Consider the following 17755-nt stretch of genomic DNA (forward strand, 5'->3'; position numbering starts at 1 on the left):
GATAATCCTCTTGATAATTAGCCCTTAAATAACTAAATTAGATCTTTTCATAAAGAGTGGAAATGCCACAATTCGGAAACTCTCTTTGTTGTAAATTAAATTTTGTTTCAGCTGGACTTAGCACCAGATCGCATTAAGTATTTGAAGCGATTTAACTCATTGCTGTTATTTGATTTTTGACTCTGGATTGGATCAAATGCACATCCGAGTTTTGCATTTTATCCAAAGCACACACTTTGAATCTTGAATACTAACTAAAGGACTACTGTGCTAATAAAGGATACTGCTAATGAAATTACATATAAAAGATAAAAGATATGAACTATTGCTTTACATTTCTCTATGACTTTACAGCAGACACAGAGGTAGCGGAATGAATTAGGGAAGGAATCAGGAAGGGTCACACAGGAAGGGTTATGGCCCTGTCTCTACCAGTAAGTCCTTTCTCCGCCTGAAAATGGCAACAATACTAGCATTTCCCTCTCTCTCCTCGTTCTAGATCACAGTATGCGCTATTACAACCCCCTGGGGACGACCTCTAGTGGGAGAGTGCAGCCTCCTCACCCAAAGCCAAGCAAAGTGCTTCTACCTTTCTCCAGGTGGCACAGACACATGCAGATCTGGGGAAGGAAGCCAGTCTGGAGTAGCTGGGGCCCTGCCCTGAGATGGGTGGCACACGCTGTGTAAGGGACCTCCTGGTATCTTCCCTTCTCAATAGTCACTGAAGCCAGAAAATTCCCCCCAATTTCTATGTTATTTCTCTGGATGAAACCATGCCCTTCCTTACTAAATGTAAATAGTTCTAGGAGAGACAATACTTTGAGACATTAACACTTTGTTGGAAATGAATCAGCAAATCAAGGAAGAACTCTTTGAGGAAACCTAAGGATAAATTGTGATTGCTTTCCAATTGGTATCAATTTGTCCACGCTGAGCTCAGCTACATGTCTGCCAGTAGTGGTCTCAACTCTACTAACTTCACAGGACACCCAAACCCTCATGAAAGATGATCTAACTGTGGGCAGGTAAATAGAGATCCTTCTTGAAGCAGAGGCAGCAGCTAGTACTTAGCTAGAGACAAAGAGATGGTGAGTGCATTTCACACACTGTACATAGCCAGTGTTTTCATATCAAGACAGAAAAAAGTCCCTGGTCTGGGTTGCTGGACTTTGAACTTGAGCTGGCCTGTGGTCCCTATCAATGCAGTGACCTCCTTGCCCACCAGAGGGCAGGAGCTCCTCGTGTCTCCATCACTGATTCTCAGCGTGTGGTCCCGGACCAGCAGCATCAGCCTCACGCAGGAGCTTGTTCGAAACGCAAATTCCCAGGCCCCACCCCAAACCTACGGAATCAGAAACCCTGAGAGTGGGGCCCAGAAATCTGTGTTATCAGGGCTGCCAGGTGATTCGGACGCAGTCTGAAGTTTGGCCTACACCCAGAGACCAGTGAGGCTGTCATCACAAAAAGAAAAATACGCTGTACCTTACACACAGGAGGCTTTCAAACAGTTGATGAACTAGTGAAACGTGCCATCCAAGGTTCACGAGTACTGACCCAGCTGAAGAGGAACGCCTGGAGCGTAACTGTGGGCTCCCTGCTCCTGTTGTCAGCACTGAGCATTGGCAAAGCCCCCACCACTCCGCGATTTCCTACCCGGCAAATGGAAACAACCTCGGAGGTATGGAGTAGGCCAAGTGCTCCTGCCAGAAACACTAGAAAAGGCCTTCTGATGAGAGGACCATCTGAGATTTGCTTTAAAATAACCCTGGGGAAGCAGGGCAGGGAGGTATATAGATGGACTGATAATTGTTGAACCCAAATATTCATTCCAAAATTCTATTTATGCACATATTTGTAATTTTCCATAATAAAGCTTTAGAAAACTGGAAAAAAAAATAAAAGTCTTTCAAAAACAGTAGCATTTTAAGAATGAAAGCGGGCTAGAATATTTCTTAATCGTTAAAAAGTGTACTTTAATTATTAGGGTCCTAGAAGGGGGAAAAAAAAACAAAATCAAACAGAGAAGACATATCAGCAACATTTATTTGTCATAAAAAAGGCAGGCAAAAGAAGCAAGCGGAAAGATTATCAGTGAAGAAAGCAGGTCAGAAGTAATGATTTGCTCACTTCCCTAGAAATCTAAAGAAAAACATTGTACACTGTCAACTTCAAATAAGATCAGAAAAACATAAACAAGGATCAAGCTTTGAAGAAAATTTGACACTGGTAGGACTAATTTCATTAAATGTAAACAAGGTGTCATAACAAATAAATTATACAGAACTACAAATGGTGGAGTTAGAGTTGAAAGAATCAACTAAACAAAGACAGCAAAAAAAGAATGAAAAATATGTATCTGTGAATCTCTGGTGCTCAATAATAAGGATAAAAGAGCTAACAGATTTAAAACACAAAATGTAGGCCCAGGCACAGTGGCTCACACCTATAATCCCAGCACTTTGGGAGGCCAAGGCAGGCAGATCGCTTGAGCCCAGGAGTTCAAGACCAGGCCGGGCAACATGGTGAAAACCCATGTCTACAATCAATACAAAAAATTGGGCATGGTGGCATGTCTGTAGTCCTAGCTACCCAGGAGGCTGAGGTGGGAGAATTGATTGAGCCCAGGATGTCAAGGCTGTGTGAGCCGTGATCACGCCACTGCACTCCAGCCAAGGTGATAGAGCAAGACCCTGTCTCAAAAATAAGATGGCTGGGTGTGATGGCTCATGCCTGTAATCCCAGAACTTTGGGAGGCTGAGTCAGGCAGATCACATGAGGTCAGGCGTTCAAGACCATCCTGGCCAACATGGCGAAACCCTATCTCTACTAGAAATACAAAAAATTAGCCAGGCGTGGTGGTGCACACCTGTAATCCCAGCTACTCCGGAGGCTGAGGCAAGAGAATCACTTGAACCCAGGAGGTGGAGGTTGCAGAGAGCTGTGATCATGCCACTGCACTCCAGCCTGGGCAACAGAGTGAGACTCCATCTAAAAAAAAAATTTTTTTTTTAATTTTAAAAATAAGATTTTAAAAATGCAAAATAAGGAATGCAATAAAATATAAATCAAAAGCAAAATAAAGAAAAGAATCCATTAAAGAAATAAAAGACTAATTCATCTGCACTGAGTAACTAACAGAGGAAAAGAAAAGAAATCATTAAATATTCAGGGAGCATTGAAGAAGTAATGATCGATCTCTTAAAAGGAAAGAATAAAGCCAACATTCCATCTCCTAGTCTTAAATATCATTGACTGCATCTCAGCCACATCATAATATTGCAGATCTGTGCCTTTTTCTCTCTCATCAGTTATCGGTGCCTTTCTTGCATGGAAAGCAAAGGATCAATATGTAAATTGATACACAAATTAGTTATATCAAGTTTGGTATTATTAAACCATATTACCTACTGCAACGTTTAAGTTTTCAGAAAATTCAGTGATCAATCTAGAATGACAATTACATACCTTCAATTTTATTCACTGAAAGATCCAACTTCTGTAGGTGAACATATCCACAGAGAATGCTAACATCAATTAAATTACAACCCTGAGAAAATAAAAGGTAAAAGACCTTAATGTTGCTTTATCAGGTTACTACTCAGCCTTCTTGCAATAACTGTTGATGGAAAGAAATCCAGAATTTCTTTCACAAGTATAGAAGTGAGAGAACAAAATCTGAAGCCTGCTACTAATAGGATCTCAAAACAGATGCCATAAAAAAAAAAAAAGCCCTTCCTTTGAAGAAAATAATAGCTTAGTAATATTAGTGTCGTTAGCAAAAACAAATACAACATGAAAGGCCAATTTAAAGCAGTGTTCATGGAGACCGTTAGAACAGAGTCTTTTTTTTTCTTTTAATAAATCACACAATAGCAATAAAGACAAGGCCTTTATCTAGTAGAAGAAAAGAAAAAAAAATGTCTAGAATTTAAATGAAGTTTTAAAGAGAATTCACAGCTCATCAGGAGATCATTAATAACAATACTACCTACACTTTCACCGGGTTCATTTTCAAAGCTCTTTCACAATAATTGCATCTGATCAAACACAGCTGTGAAATCTGTAGGGCCGCTTACTCCCAATTTAGAGATGAGGGGTGTGAGGTACAGAGAGGTATGTTAATAGCCTGAAATCACACAGCAAGTGAGTGACAGAGAAGCAGTATCTAAGTCTCTTGAATCCTTGTCCAAAATTCTTTTCAGGAAATCTTGATTCTAGTCAACTTCAAGTGACGTTGAGGGGAATTCGGTTGAGTGGAACAAAGACTTCTATGATTGTTTTATGTCGTGATGTCAGAGTCAGAAAAAAAGCAAACCAATGAAGAGTCATTATAAGCAGGTTATCATATAGAATAATGGTGATTGCTTAATGAAGGCCGCTAGAACAGTAATAATAAATAAACACTTACTGAATATTTGCTATGTATAAGGCATTGTGCGTGGCATGATAAGAAATACAATGATGGAAAAGAGCTATACTGTGCCCTTAAGAAATTTATGACTTTGGTAGAAGAGAAGATATGTACACAAGTAATAAGAGAAAGTAAAAAAATAACATGTAACACAAGTAAGACATAAAGGAAAAAAAAAAAAATCACCAAACCAGGCAACTCTAAGAAAGTGTATTCAGTAAGACAGGTTATTAAGTCAAAGTAATTCAACGTGTAATATCTCAAATATAAGGAGGTCAGTGGCAAAATAAATTAAGCTTCAGTCCACCCAGCTGAAATAAGATTTAAAGGATTGCTTTTTGGGGTAGATCAATTTAAGGCATAGCAGTACCTACATAAGTAGAATATTGATTGAAAGGGGCTTGTGTGGGGATGCATTGGCTGCTGGAATTATATACCATATTCCAGCATTGAACACAGTGCAATGCATACAGGGTGTTCCCTGTATGTTATTGCCTGACTGACTGAGTCATCCATAAAATGTTATAAAGTGAAAATAGAAAAAGATTACTGTTTTAATATGCTGACCTTGAAGGACATGCCCATGGAACTAGCAAAGGTGAAAACAGCTTAACATTTCTTGCGTAGCTTACTCATTCAAATCCAAGATAGAACAGGCTTACAGTGAATTATATATACCCTTTCGCCAAATCATGGTGCCATGGTAAAATTTCAATGTGCGTTTTTTTTTCTCATATGTACCTAAATTTACTCTGTGGATCTCCAATGAATATTTAATGCTTTACAATATAAGGAGGCAAAACGACTTAAATTGTTTTCCTAGGACTACAGAGAAACAAAATGAGGAAAGAAGCAAGTATTCCCAGTAGTTTGCTCTTACAGCCTCTCTTCTGATAAAATTGAAGCCAAGATTTTGTGCTACTCTATGACGAGTACTGAAATCTTAAAAACTGATGAATAATAATAGATTTTTTTCTTTAATGGTAGGTATCTTTTGGAAAGTAAGATATAGCTCAAAGGCTCTTATTTCTTGACATACTTAGTGGGGAAAGTCAATATCAAAATGCTTTGTTCCCTTGGATTCAGATATAAAGTTTAGTGCTTCTTCCACTGATCAGAGAGAAAATTCTTAGTCTTTGATTGGTTTTACAGAATCAAATTCAACCTCCTGGAAAGAAAGCATTGATTACTATAATACAGACTACTTAAGATGAAAGAAATAGAGTGCGAAGAGAATGAAAACTAAGAAATTTGGGGGGCTGATTACTGGATTGGTCACAGCTCTCTGGAGTCTAATATTTACATAAATATCTCTTATCAACAGTCTCCGTCAAATGCAAGGCTCCAAGATTTTCTGCCCTCACAAAAGCTATGAGTACGGAAGAAAATGAATATGGTCTAGCCAGTGTCAAGCTGTAGCCAGCCAACGGAGATTTTGTCATACTCACTGACAAAGTCAGATTGAGGTAGACTTGCTCAGTCCCAGAGCCTGAGCGCCCCAAGTGATGGAGTGCTTCGGCCACAGCCTCCTCTCTCAGGACCCCATCAAATTCCTCCTGTAAAACACCCAGAAAGGTAGACAAAGAAAAGACTCTCATTAGAAAAGAAACAATCTATCTTGTCATATCCAACACTTATTTAGTATATTTTATACCCAGGAGCTGAGCCCTCCAAAATTTACCAAGCCCCCAAAAAATTCTGTGTTGATAACATATACGTATTACGTATAATTAAATAACTATCTGCCAAATCAATGTTTTCATTGGCACTGGTTTTTTCAGGTGGTCACTTACATTAGGCATTCAAAGTTGAGTGAACACTGTAGCAGTAGAAACTAGTATCAGTGGTGGTATTGAGTGGTTCTCTATTCCAGACACTGCACTAACAGCTCTCAATGGATGAACTCATTGAATCCTTTGGACAACACTGAGATAGGTACTCTTATCTCCACTTTACAGACGGAAGAATTAGGGTTTGGAGGTTAACTTGCCTGAAACTAAACAGATAGTATGTGACAGAGCTGGAATGAAAATCCCAATCTGTCCAGTCCCAGGGCAATTCTCCAAAACTGCCCTAACCACTGCATTTGACTGCTTACCCACACCCTGAAGGATGGTTACATCAAATTAAGGCAATCATTTCTCTTAATCTGGTATTCGTGCTGGAGAAAACAGGTCCTTCAGTTCACTTCCTATTAGTCAATGTTGCTAGATTTACAAAATGTACAAGATTATTAAAAAAGTGATGATCATTTCCATAAGAAGGTTGGCCCTTGGTCTATAGACATCACATGGACCAATGGCACCCTGACATGCCCTTCCTCCAACAATGACAGACAAAAGAGATAACAGGTAGGTCAGCATCATGTTTGTGCTGCTTTCAGCTCCATAATGACCAACACATTGACACTGACATCAACGTGAGGACACAAAACATAGTGATCACATCAGTCACACCGACATAACTAACCATGACTAGCATATAGACTACAATGGCAAAATATCCTTTTTCTAAGTCCTCTATATGAATTCAGGAATCAACAGTGCTGCTCCGGCTGTAGGTACTGACGACATACGCATGTAGGCTTGTGCTATTATAAAGAGTTTCTTTCCCAGCAAGTTTCCACTGATTCAGGGAAGTAAATACCACCAACGGGGAGGCAGCACATGGCTTCAGAATTGGGCAGGCGTGGCTTGAACCCTAGCCCTGCCATTTTGGATGTGTGACTTTGGGGAGGTAAAGTTTTCACTGAGCCTTGTAGTTTTCAGCTATAAATAGGAAATGTTATTACCTTTGAAGAAATTCAGGACATGTCGCTCTAAAATATGCCACGTTGGTACATTGATTATTTTGAGCTGAAGGCACTTGAAAAACAGCAAACGCAGGGAAAGGCTCTTTCTGAACTCCCTTTATCTGCCTAAAGGCAGATCCTCCAAAAGAAACTCAGTTGTCCTAAATTCCTCCCCATTGGTGGTTTCATCAAACACAGAAGAATGACTTTTACCCACTCAGGAGAGGAGACCAGAAGTCAATGTCACACTCAGAAAGACTTTGTCACAAACTTTCATACCTCACGTCTGTTTTTCTAAGAGACTATTTATTCCCTAAAAAGCATTTACTCTCCCCTAAGTGACCAGAATCCCTTCTCCTCTTCTCCTGTTGAGATGGTACATAACATCTGAAATCTCAGTGCTTTTTTGATTATTCACTTTTATTTTTTCCTGCAATGTCCCCCACAAACATTAAACATTTATTAAAACTTAATACATGTATAATACCTTTTCTCCTGTCAATCCACCTGTTGTCAGTTTATTTTGTAGACCCAGCTATAAAAGCCAGGAGAGTAGAGGGAAAGTCACTCCTTCCCTGCACCTTCTTTTAATATTTTTAGAGAAAGGAAAAAAATGGATATAAAACTCACAGCACAGTATGTGCAACACAGTGTTCCCAATAGATGACGATTTTTGTTACTACCAATTGATGAAGTCAGAAATTCTGCATCTTAATGTTTCACTCATCTATGCCAATCAGCCTGTTCACAAAATGGGCAAAACACATTTACTTTTCTAAATGAAGTTCTAATTTATTACATAAGGCCGGGAAGGAATGTTACCTTCCCTCCAAACTTTCCACCTAGCCCTCTGAAGTTCATCCATTTCCTGGAAATATGAAGACACTGCATCTTCACGTCTAGCAGATGGATGCTTATTTTTCAACTTAGCCACTGACATGGAGATGAGCAACACTGTCACCATTTTTCCTTGGGGAAGGCAGCACTCTGCACAATAACCTCCTCACACCTCCTGAGGTTCCTGACATTTGGCAGTATCATGTCTTCTCCTTCTGATCTTTGGTCATTTTCAAGCTCCTGTCATTACCTTGAGTGGCTTCAGAATCCCTATGGATGGCCATCCAACACCCTATTCCCAGCACATGCACACACGCACAATTCTTTACTGCCTCAGCTCCAGACAGCTTACTCTCACGGCCATGCCCTGGACCTAGCCACCATGCTAAACTGCTCCACCCTGGAAACCTCAGACCCCAGTGTTCCACTCTAATCCCACAATTGCTTATCCTTCAACCTATCTAGCACCTGTTGAACTTGTTCACTGACCACAACAAAATCTCCAGTCTGTTCACAGATAGACACCTTTCTCAGAGTCTATCTGTTCCCGTCTAACTATACTCCCTTCCCTACTGGGTAGCCCATAGGCAACTCCTTTTTTCTTTCTTTTTTTTTTTTTAGACATGGTCTTGCTCTGTCACCTGGGCTGAAATGTAGTGTTGTGATCTCAGCTCAAAGCCTCAACCTCCCAGGCTCAAGCCATCCTCCCACCTCAGCCTCCAAAATAGATGGGTCTACAGGCATGTGCCACCATGGCTGGCTAATTTTTATCATTTTTTTTTTATAGAGGCAGGGTTTCACCATGTTGCCCAGGCTGATCTCAAACTCCTGGGCTCAAATGATCAGCCCACTTCCACTTCCCAAAGTGCTGGGACTACAGGCACGAGCCATCACACCTGGCCCTATAGGCAATTTCAATTTCTCTCTATCTTCAAGTCTCTGATCCTTGTCCCCTGGTTACAACTACCCCATCCACATACAAATCAGAATCAAGTTCACAATCAACTGCTGCATTGAGGCAGGACTGTGTCATGTTCGTCATTCATCAGGGGGAAAAAAATCTATAGAATACCCAGCACATGCCAGCCACTCTGCTTGGCTCAATGGATAAGAAACAGTGAATCAGTGAACAGATATGGTGCCTGTCTATAAGGGATTTACAGTTCAGTCTGGGAGACAGATAAGTATGCAAACAATTTTTGGATTTGATAAATAGTATAATAGAGATAAGCAGTGTCTGCTGACTATGAGCAGGGCCCCTATTGTGTGTCAGTACCAGGGTGGAGTAAGTGGTTAGCAAAATCTTCCTAGGAGAGAGCAATTCAATTGAGACCCAAATTGTGAGTTACTCTGGCCAAAGGGAAGATAAAGCTGAAGAGCGAGCCAAGAAATAGTATTACAAGCAAAAGGGGCAGCATGTACAAAATCCCAAAGGCAAAAGCAAGCATGGCCTATTGAGAGAACGATGAAGGTTCAGGACGGCTGAAGCCTAAGTGTGAAGGAGGCAAACAGTGGCTCGCACATGGTGAGTGCTCAAACATGGGTTGAAAGAATGAATGCACCTCTTCTGCCCCCTAGCTGCTGAGTGGGCTGGAGAAGACCCCACAACCCTGCATCCTGGAGACCCTGTAAAGCTGACTTTCAGCTGGGCCTCTTTGCTATGAAAGTCTCCCATTCTTTATCAGCCCCTTTTCAACTACCCTTCTTGACTAACCCAGCTCTCCATCACTCTCAAGCTGTGCAGTGCCTCAACTCCTTTGCCCTCTTCTCCACTAATGCCCTTCTCTTCTACTTCTGAGACAAAGTGGAAGCTCTCAGATGTTAAGCCTCTCAGCTTCCTAGGAGCACCTGTCCTAATGCTTCTCACTCAGGTCTTAGAGGAAGACTGTGCCTTCTCTCTACTCAGGGTCCCACCCCCTTCTCTTTCCTCGGGGACCATTTTTGCCCCCTTTCGTCTGTGTTTTGAACCCACCACTCTCCACTGTTCCCACTCCAGCTATAAAAATGTGTCAGACTCTTCTGTCCTACAGAGGCTCTCTTCAGTTCTGCAGGTTCCTTTAGCTATAAACTAGAGTTTCCTTTAATAACCAATCTTCTCTAGAGTTGTTCATTTTTTATGCCTTAGTTCTCCTTTCCTCGCCTCCCAACTAGTTTTCGACTTCACTTAGCCTCCTATTCACCCACCTCATAAAAACCACATGGGCCAATGTCTCCAATGACCCTCAAACAGGCAAAATGAAGGAGCACTTTTTAGACCTCTTCCCACAACCTATTTGTAGTGTAACCCATTCCCATCTTCTTCTTCTTTTTTTTTTTTTTCTTTTTCTTTTGAGACAAGGTATTTCTCTGTCACCCAGACTGGAGTGCAGTGGCATGATCATAGCTCACTGCAGCCTCGAACTCCTGGGTTCAAGTGATCCTTTTGCCTCAGCCTCCCAAGTAGCTGGGACTAGAGGTGCATACCACTATGATCCATCGGCTAATTTTTTAAAAAACCTTTTATAGAGATGGGGTCTCACTATGTTACCCAGACTGGTCTCAAACTCTGGCCTGAAGCTATCCTCCTGCCTCTGGCTCACGAAGTGTCAGGATTTCAGGCATGAGCCACTGCACCCGGTCATCATGTTCTTGAGACTCTTGGCTTCCCTATCATATAGGTCTTCTTTCTCCTCCTACTTCTACCAGTCCTTCCCAGTTTTCTTCCCTGCTTCATCTGCCTACCGCTTAAATACCCTTAGTATCTGTACCTTTATGGTTCTATTTGTGGTCTTTTCCCTCCTATTCCTTCCGGGATGATTTCCCAGAATCTAGTGGTGATAATTCCCATGCCTCCTACTCTGAGATCCCTGCCCTGATTCCCAGTCATATGGTTCATATATCCAACTCCTTAACAAATAGCTCCATCTGTCCCTGATTCCTATGATAGACAACAGCCTTAATATTACCCCAGACCATGCCATAGGCCTAACAGTCATCCTAGACTTCTAATATTTAGTTTGTAACTGAACCATCTTAAATACTTTGAATATGTTTTATCTTTAGTTTCCATTCCCACTGCCACTGCCTTAATCCAAGCTCTTCTCACTCCCCCCTGGATTTTGCTAGAATCTTCTCACTGATCTCCTTGCCTCCAGTATTACCATCCTCCAATCTAATACCACCTGGCCAACAGAGCAGTTCCCCACTGTGTAGAGACCCAAGTCCATGTTCCTACGGTATCACAGTGCCCTCCACAATCTCACCCCTACCTAGGAGGCTGCTTCTGTTCTCACCTGTAACTCATCACTAGGAAAAGCTGCCACCTGCCTGCCCACACACCACCTCTCCACCCAGGCAAGAGTCTCCTTCCCCGGAAGTCTTCAATGTCCCTGCAATCCAGGTGTCAGCTGTACTCATCTCTGTATGACATACTACAGGTATGCTGAATTGCTATTATTTACTCATATTCTTATGTCGCTTTGAGAGCAGGGACCATGTATGTCTTCAATCATGTTCTCATCTTTTTCTACCATTACTGTTATTATTTATTGCAGCCATAATTTTTTGAGAGTCTATTCTGTATGAGACACTATAGTAAGAACTTTAAATATAGAGTTTCTTATTAAATTTGATGTTCATAACTATCCCAGGAGTAGGTATTATTACACATATTAAGGGACTGAAAAGAAGTGTTTTTCATGCATCAATTTTTGGGCCTAGAAACTTCTGCTCTGTACAGTCAAAGAGTGCTTTCTGCATAGCAATCATTCAGTAAATGCTTGTTCAATGAAGGCTAAATAAATCAAATCACTTAATGGGTTGTAGTTAGCAGATAAAAACATGTAAGTTACTATTTGTATTATTAACTGCATCAAAATATATTATGATAAGCGTTTAACATATAGGATCTCATTTAATTCTCACAATTGTTTAAGTATTATTATAATTCCCACATTAACAATGAGAGAGGTTAAGTAACTTGCTCAATATCTCGCAACTAACAAAAGGCTGAATCAAGCCTCAAACACAAATCTTTGATTCCAACAGCAGTGTTTTGAACAGGTGGTCCATACTGCCTCCCTTACTTCATAAGGGTTTCTGAGGTTTAAGACATGTTGTATTAAAGGCACTCAATAATCATTGTGACCATCATAGCATTGCAAAGGTGCTAAGCTGGGAATAAGCTGGGAATAACAGGCTAACATGGGAACAATAAATCACTGAACATGAATTTCCAAATGTTTCTTTTTAAAACTTTGTTTCAGTTTATTTAGCATATTAATATGTATGCAATACTACAAAAAGCCAAAATAGAATAAAAACACAAAATTAATATTTAGAATATAAATGGAAGAAATAATGAACCTGTTCCACATGTGTCTTATAAGCCAAAAACGAATAGCTAGTTCATGTCAACCCCTTCTATGGTTTGTTAATGGCATACTGAAGACAGATTAACAATAGTGCTAATGAACCCCACAGCCGAAGAGCTATGTGTTAATTAGAATAACAAAATATACTGGTGGTTCATTTGTGAATTCCTCTGGGGGGGAAGCTGGTGGAAACCATACAAACATCTCAAAGTTGCAAAAACACCACTAGAGTTTTGCAATAGTCACTGTTAAAGATAGAAAGTAAATCAACAAAAGACAAAAGAAGTAATAATGAACAGAATAATTAATAGCTTTTTATGGTCAACTTTAAGCATAACTAATGGGAACTAGCTCACGTAGAAGGAAGTAAAAAAAGGGGAAAGACAAAATGGAGGATGAGAATGGGAAAAAAAGAAAAAAACAGGCAAAATGTTGAAAGTGAACAGAAGGACATTACAAAGGAAGGGGAACCCAAGTGGTTAATAGAAGAATCAGAGTAACAGAAGACACTGCAGGTTAGAAAGGGGAGAATAAGGAGAAATAGGACAAATGAGGAAAGGAGTTTGTGAAAGGGAACAGGCATAACACAGAAATATGTTTGGCCTCAAAGAGAAAAGGTGACTATGAATAGATGCAAAGATGCAAAGAGGGGAAACCAGAAGAATATCACAGAATGAGAGCACTGAAAATATCCTAGGCTGGGCACAGTGGCTCATGCCTGTAACACTAACATTTAGGGAGGCTGAGGTGGCCAGATTGCTTGAGCCCAGGAGATTATGACCAGCCTGGACAATATGGCGAGACCCCCATCTCTACAAAAAATACAATAATTAGCCAGGCGCTCTGATGTACACCTGTAGTCCCTGCTACTCAGGAGGCTGAGGCAGGAGGATTACTTGAGCCTAGGAGGTTGAGACAGCAGTGAGTCATGACTGCACCACTGTATTCCAGTCTGGGTGACAGAGTAAGACCCTGTGAAAGAAAGAGAAGAGGAGAGAAGAGGAGAGGAAAGGAGAGGATGGGAGGGGAGGGGAAGGGGGGAGGGAAGAGAGGGAAGGAGAGGGGAGGGGGAAGAAAGGCAGGAAGGAGAGAGTGGAGGGGAGGGAGGGAGGAAGGGAGGGAGGGAAGAAAGAATGAAGGAAAGAAAGAGAAAGAAAGAAAAAAGAGAAGGAAGGAAAAGAAAGAGAGAAAGAGAGAGGAAGGAAGGAAGGAAAAGAGGGAGGGGGGAAGACAGGAAGGAAGGAAGGAAAAAAGAAAGAAAGAAAGAGAGGGAGGGAAGGGAAGGAAGGAAGGAAAAGAAAGAGGGAGAGAGGGGAAGGCAGGAAGGAAAGGAGAGAAGGTAGGAAAAAAGAAAGAAAGAAAGAGAGAGAGGGAGGGAGGAAGGACAAAAGGAAGGAAGGAAGGAAGGAAGGAAGGAAGGAAGGAAGGAAGGAAAAGAGGGAAGGAGGGGAAAGCAGGAAGGCAAGAAGGGAGAAAGGAAGGTAGGGAAGGAGGGAGGGAGGAAGGGAGGGAGGGAGGGAGGAAGGAAGGAAGGAAAGAAGGAAGGAAGGAGAAGAAAGAAAGAAAGAGAAAGAAAGAAGAAAAGAAAATATTCTACTTCTCTACATTATATTTACTTCTGAAAAGAATTTCATGCAATTTATACTGTCAAAGAAAAGGAAAGGGGAGAGAAAACATAAAGACAACTTTGAAATTAAGAAAAACTATTGAATCTAAGTTTCCTGGCAGCCAAGACAAAGAGAAGAACCTAACAGTGTATTGAAACGAAGCAAATTAGGCCGGGTGCGGTGGCTCACGCCTGTAATCCCAGCACTTTGGGAGGCCAAGGTGGGCGGATCGCGAGGTCAGGAGATTGAGACCATCCTGGCTAACACGGTGAAACCCCGTCTCTACTAAAAAAAAAAAAAAAAAAAAAAAAAAAATTAGCTGGTCGTGGTGGCACACACCTAGTCCCAGCTACTCAGGGGGCTGATGCAGGAGAATCGCTTGAACCCAGGAGGTGGAGCTTGCAATGGGCGGAGATCACGCCACTGCACTCCAGCCTGGTGACAGAATGAGACTCCATCTCAAAAAACAAATAAATAAAATAGAAAGGAAGCAAATTAAATTACGCTTCTGAAAGAAAGTAATTTATTGGAAGCCAAGAGAAAAAAGGGATGTGATAAGAAGTGAAAAAGGACAAGAAGACAGCAGTGGACTAAGAAAGGAAAAGGACGACAATAAGCGTAAGAAAGAAGAGGAATTGTGCGGTGGTCAGAAGAGGTATTGTAGAAAGGAGGGAATCGAATCAGCAGTTACGTGAAACGTGAAGCCGCCACCCCAGTCAATACAGGTGGGATGATGGAAACATTCCCCACATCCTAAAATACTCCCACAATGAGCTGACTGTTTGAACATTCTAGGGCTCTTTTCTGGTGTGTGTGCATGTTGCTTGTATAAGGCATATGCCCCTGACAGAAGTAATGTATTCAAATTTTAAGTCACTTAGTCTTTGAAGAAGCACTTTCAAAAGAGGATTATTATTATTATTATTATTATTATTATTATTATTATTATTTTCCCTGGAGAGAGGCTGACGGCACTAAAACTGAGGAAGAGTGTGGAAGTATGTCATAGCCATGGGCAACAGGTGCTGGCAATGTCAGAGATGAACTCTGCCTATTCACAAGACTGTCAAAGTATAATTTTGAAAAAGCTAAAGCCATAATTCCCAGACAATTATCTAGACACTCTTTCAAAGTGACGCTGTGTTAACTTGACTCATAAGAAATCAAATGTGTTAATGAAAAAAGAAAGGAGATATTTAGAGCTATTTCAGGCAGGGGGTGAGAAAATGGAGTAACAGACAGGGGAAGAAAAGTAGGGGAAGAGGCGTTCCTGGAGGCGAGAGAGCCTGACAAGGTGTGGGAAACTTCGGGCTGGTGGGGGTGCATCAGGGAGCTGCTGCTGAAGTAGCAGGCCCTGACGGCTGGACGAGGAAGCCAGGGAGTGAGGAGTCGGGGGGAAGACACACCTCCAAATTCAGCATTTCGGACTCTGAGGACTCCTCGGATCCCGCCTCGCCCTCGCTCTGGTCTTCGTCTCCGTCCACGTCCAGCTCCTGATCCGGGTGCATGAGCTGCTGGAGCAGGTGGGAGGAGGCTCTGTTAGACCTGCCTTTCGTCTTCTGCCCCATGGGAAAAGAAGGCCAGCAAGGCTGACGCTCTTTTTCTGAACGAAACTGTAACGATCGGGCTCCAGTTCGGGATCTGCCCAAGCCTCTCAGGAGAGAGGAAGCTCTGGTCCTCACAAGAGCCCTCTTGGGGGTCGCCATCTTGTTTAGCGGGGTTGCCTAGGAGACTGACCCCCGGCAAGGGGAACCGCGGGGGATTCTGGGGCCTGTAGTTTCCTCCGCGCGAGCTCGCCTTCTGCAGGCGGGGCATTGGGAGCTCCACTTGACTTTTCTTTTTCTCAGCCTCTTCTGTTATTTTTCTCTCTTTGGTCCGTTCTGTTCGCTTCTCTTTCTTGTTTTCACCTCTTTTCGCTATACCCCCTTTCTTTGTCTCCCGCTGTTTCCTCCCTACCCTGAGACCCCTCTTAGAGTTTTGTCATCCCACGCTAGAATCGCAGGTGCGCCACGTTCCCGCTTCATTCTCAAAGGGCCGCAGAGTCGTACTTTGGAAGTGTCTAATGTCTCTAAAGCTGACTGTAGGAAAGCTAGTACCGTTGAAATTTATGCAGAGCGCGATGCTAGGAGATGAGGGTGCATACAAGTGAAATAGAAGGCATGGTTCCTGTCCTTATGATTTAATTGCAGATAATAAAGAGAAACTACCGGACGACGCCTGAGAGCTGATTTCCAATTAATTTACATTCCCCACCCCCACCCCCAATGATAAGCCTTGTCCTTGGGGAGAAAAACTGGCAGTGGTCTAACAATCCAAACAGAGACAGAAAAAACTGCTGTCAAATTGACACTGTATCTGAAAGCGTCTGAAAAGCTATTAGCATCCCATAAATAATTATATTAGTCAAGTGACCTGCATTGGCAATTATTTTAATATTGTTGCATAGGCTTTCTTTGCAGTTAAAAAAATACTCTTGCAAGATAACAAAGCGTGATTTTATGCTAGTGTGATTTTATGTGACCCGAATCCCATAGCCTTAAGCTCCACAAAGTCGACACTCTGTAGAAAAGCAGAATGAAAATTATAGTAACTATTATTGCCATAGTGATGACAATAGAGATCCTTGCAGGGAAGTAACCCTCATCCTCCTGGCCTTACAGGGCCTTTTCTGCACGCTTCAGTGACAGCAGTTGCAAATACAAAATGATCCTGTCAATGGCTGTCAGGGGAGAAGGAGAAAAAATCCTTATGGACACCATCCATTGACTATTATCTTTCTCAGTGCTTGAGGGGCCGTTAAAACTGACATAAAGCTTTCAGAATTACCTTCCTTCATTATCTTGCTAGTCATAAACGTAAAGGCCATAAGCAAAGTATCTCTTTCTGCCAGGCTCATCTTGCTTTTTGCTTATTTCTTTTTCCAATAAGTAGAGATTCCTCCAAGGGAATTTGTAGGGCTTAACCCTTGTAGGGCTTGGCTTTGGCTAAGTGACATAGGGAAGAATCAGGCAGAAAGTGTAAAAATGTAAATCTCGATCGTTTTTCTTTTTTTCAGTAACTTAATCAGCATTTCTAGTGAGTTTCACCAATGTCGGTCTACTGAGGAGAGTGTCTGAAGGCAGTCAAAGAATAATTTTCAAAAAGTTAAAAACAGCATTCTTATATAAAAAATAGAATGAAGCACATGTGAAAGATTCTATTCGACTCACTAATTAATGAAGAAATCAGGAAGATAGTAATTAGGTATTCAGAGTCCATGAGAAAAGACATTCTGAAATAAGTTTGCCAAGTTGTAGACAAAACTGGTTAATGTCCCACAGGGCAATCAAACTATAGCCTTCGAGGTCATATGGTCTAAGAATTCTGCCTCCTTTCATCTTCATATCCACCTTCTGTCTATCCTCATTAGACAGATGAGACCACTGAGCCTCAGAGAAGTTAAATAACTCAGAGAGGTCAAAAGCCAAGTGGTGGTACTGAAGTCCAGACCTAGAATGACCAACTCCACAGTCCACCTTCAACTACCACTTTTGCGTGTGGAAAAAAAATGTGAGTCAAGATAAAGCTATGCAATAAGAGGTCTCAGAAGAAAAAATACATCAGTCGAGGTTTTTTAAGTATTAATGAAAGAATTCATTCAAAGAAAAACCTTTTCATATATAACCATAAAATATAAAAATCAGAATGAAACTACAAGTCCATCTTATCCCAATTCTTTTTACAGAAGAAATTAATAGCCTTCAGGGGCTAATGACTT

General features: G+C 41.5%; 1 protein-coding gene across 10 annotated transcripts in view; it reads right to left on the reverse strand.

The window, feature by feature from the left end:
* Window positions 1–17755, reverse strand: part of LOC105471353 (leucine rich repeats and guanylate kinase domain containing) — a 138762-nt gene that overhangs the window by 115347 nt on the left and 5660 nt on the right. For 6 of the 10 annotated variants that reach the window (XR_011621963.1, XR_981088.2, XR_003015792.2 and 3 more), the window contains exons 1-3: window positions 15405–15740; window positions 5860–5967; window positions 3466–3547 (exon numbers count right to left, since the gene is read on the reverse strand). Coding sequence is in view for 6 of the 10 variants with exons in the window: in XM_011723806.3 (XP_011722108.1) it covers window positions 3466–3547; window positions 5860–5967; window positions 15405–15704 (490 nt within the window). In the remaining 4 variants the exon portion in view is untranslated. Of the gene's footprint in view, window positions 1–3465; window positions 3548–5859; window positions 5968–6204; window positions 6290–15404; window positions 16039–17755 lie in introns of those variants that run through there. The other 4 variants (XM_011723804.3, XM_011723808.3, XM_071094490.1 and 1 more) reach the window with 4 other exon arrangements.

The sequence above is a fragment of the Macaca nemestrina genome, chromosome 4, assembly GCF_043159975.1.
Source record: "Macaca nemestrina isolate mMacNem1 chromosome 4, mMacNem.hap1, whole genome shotgun sequence".
Classification (NCBI taxonomy): domain Eukaryota; kingdom Metazoa; phylum Chordata; class Mammalia; order Primates; family Cercopithecidae; genus Macaca; species Macaca nemestrina.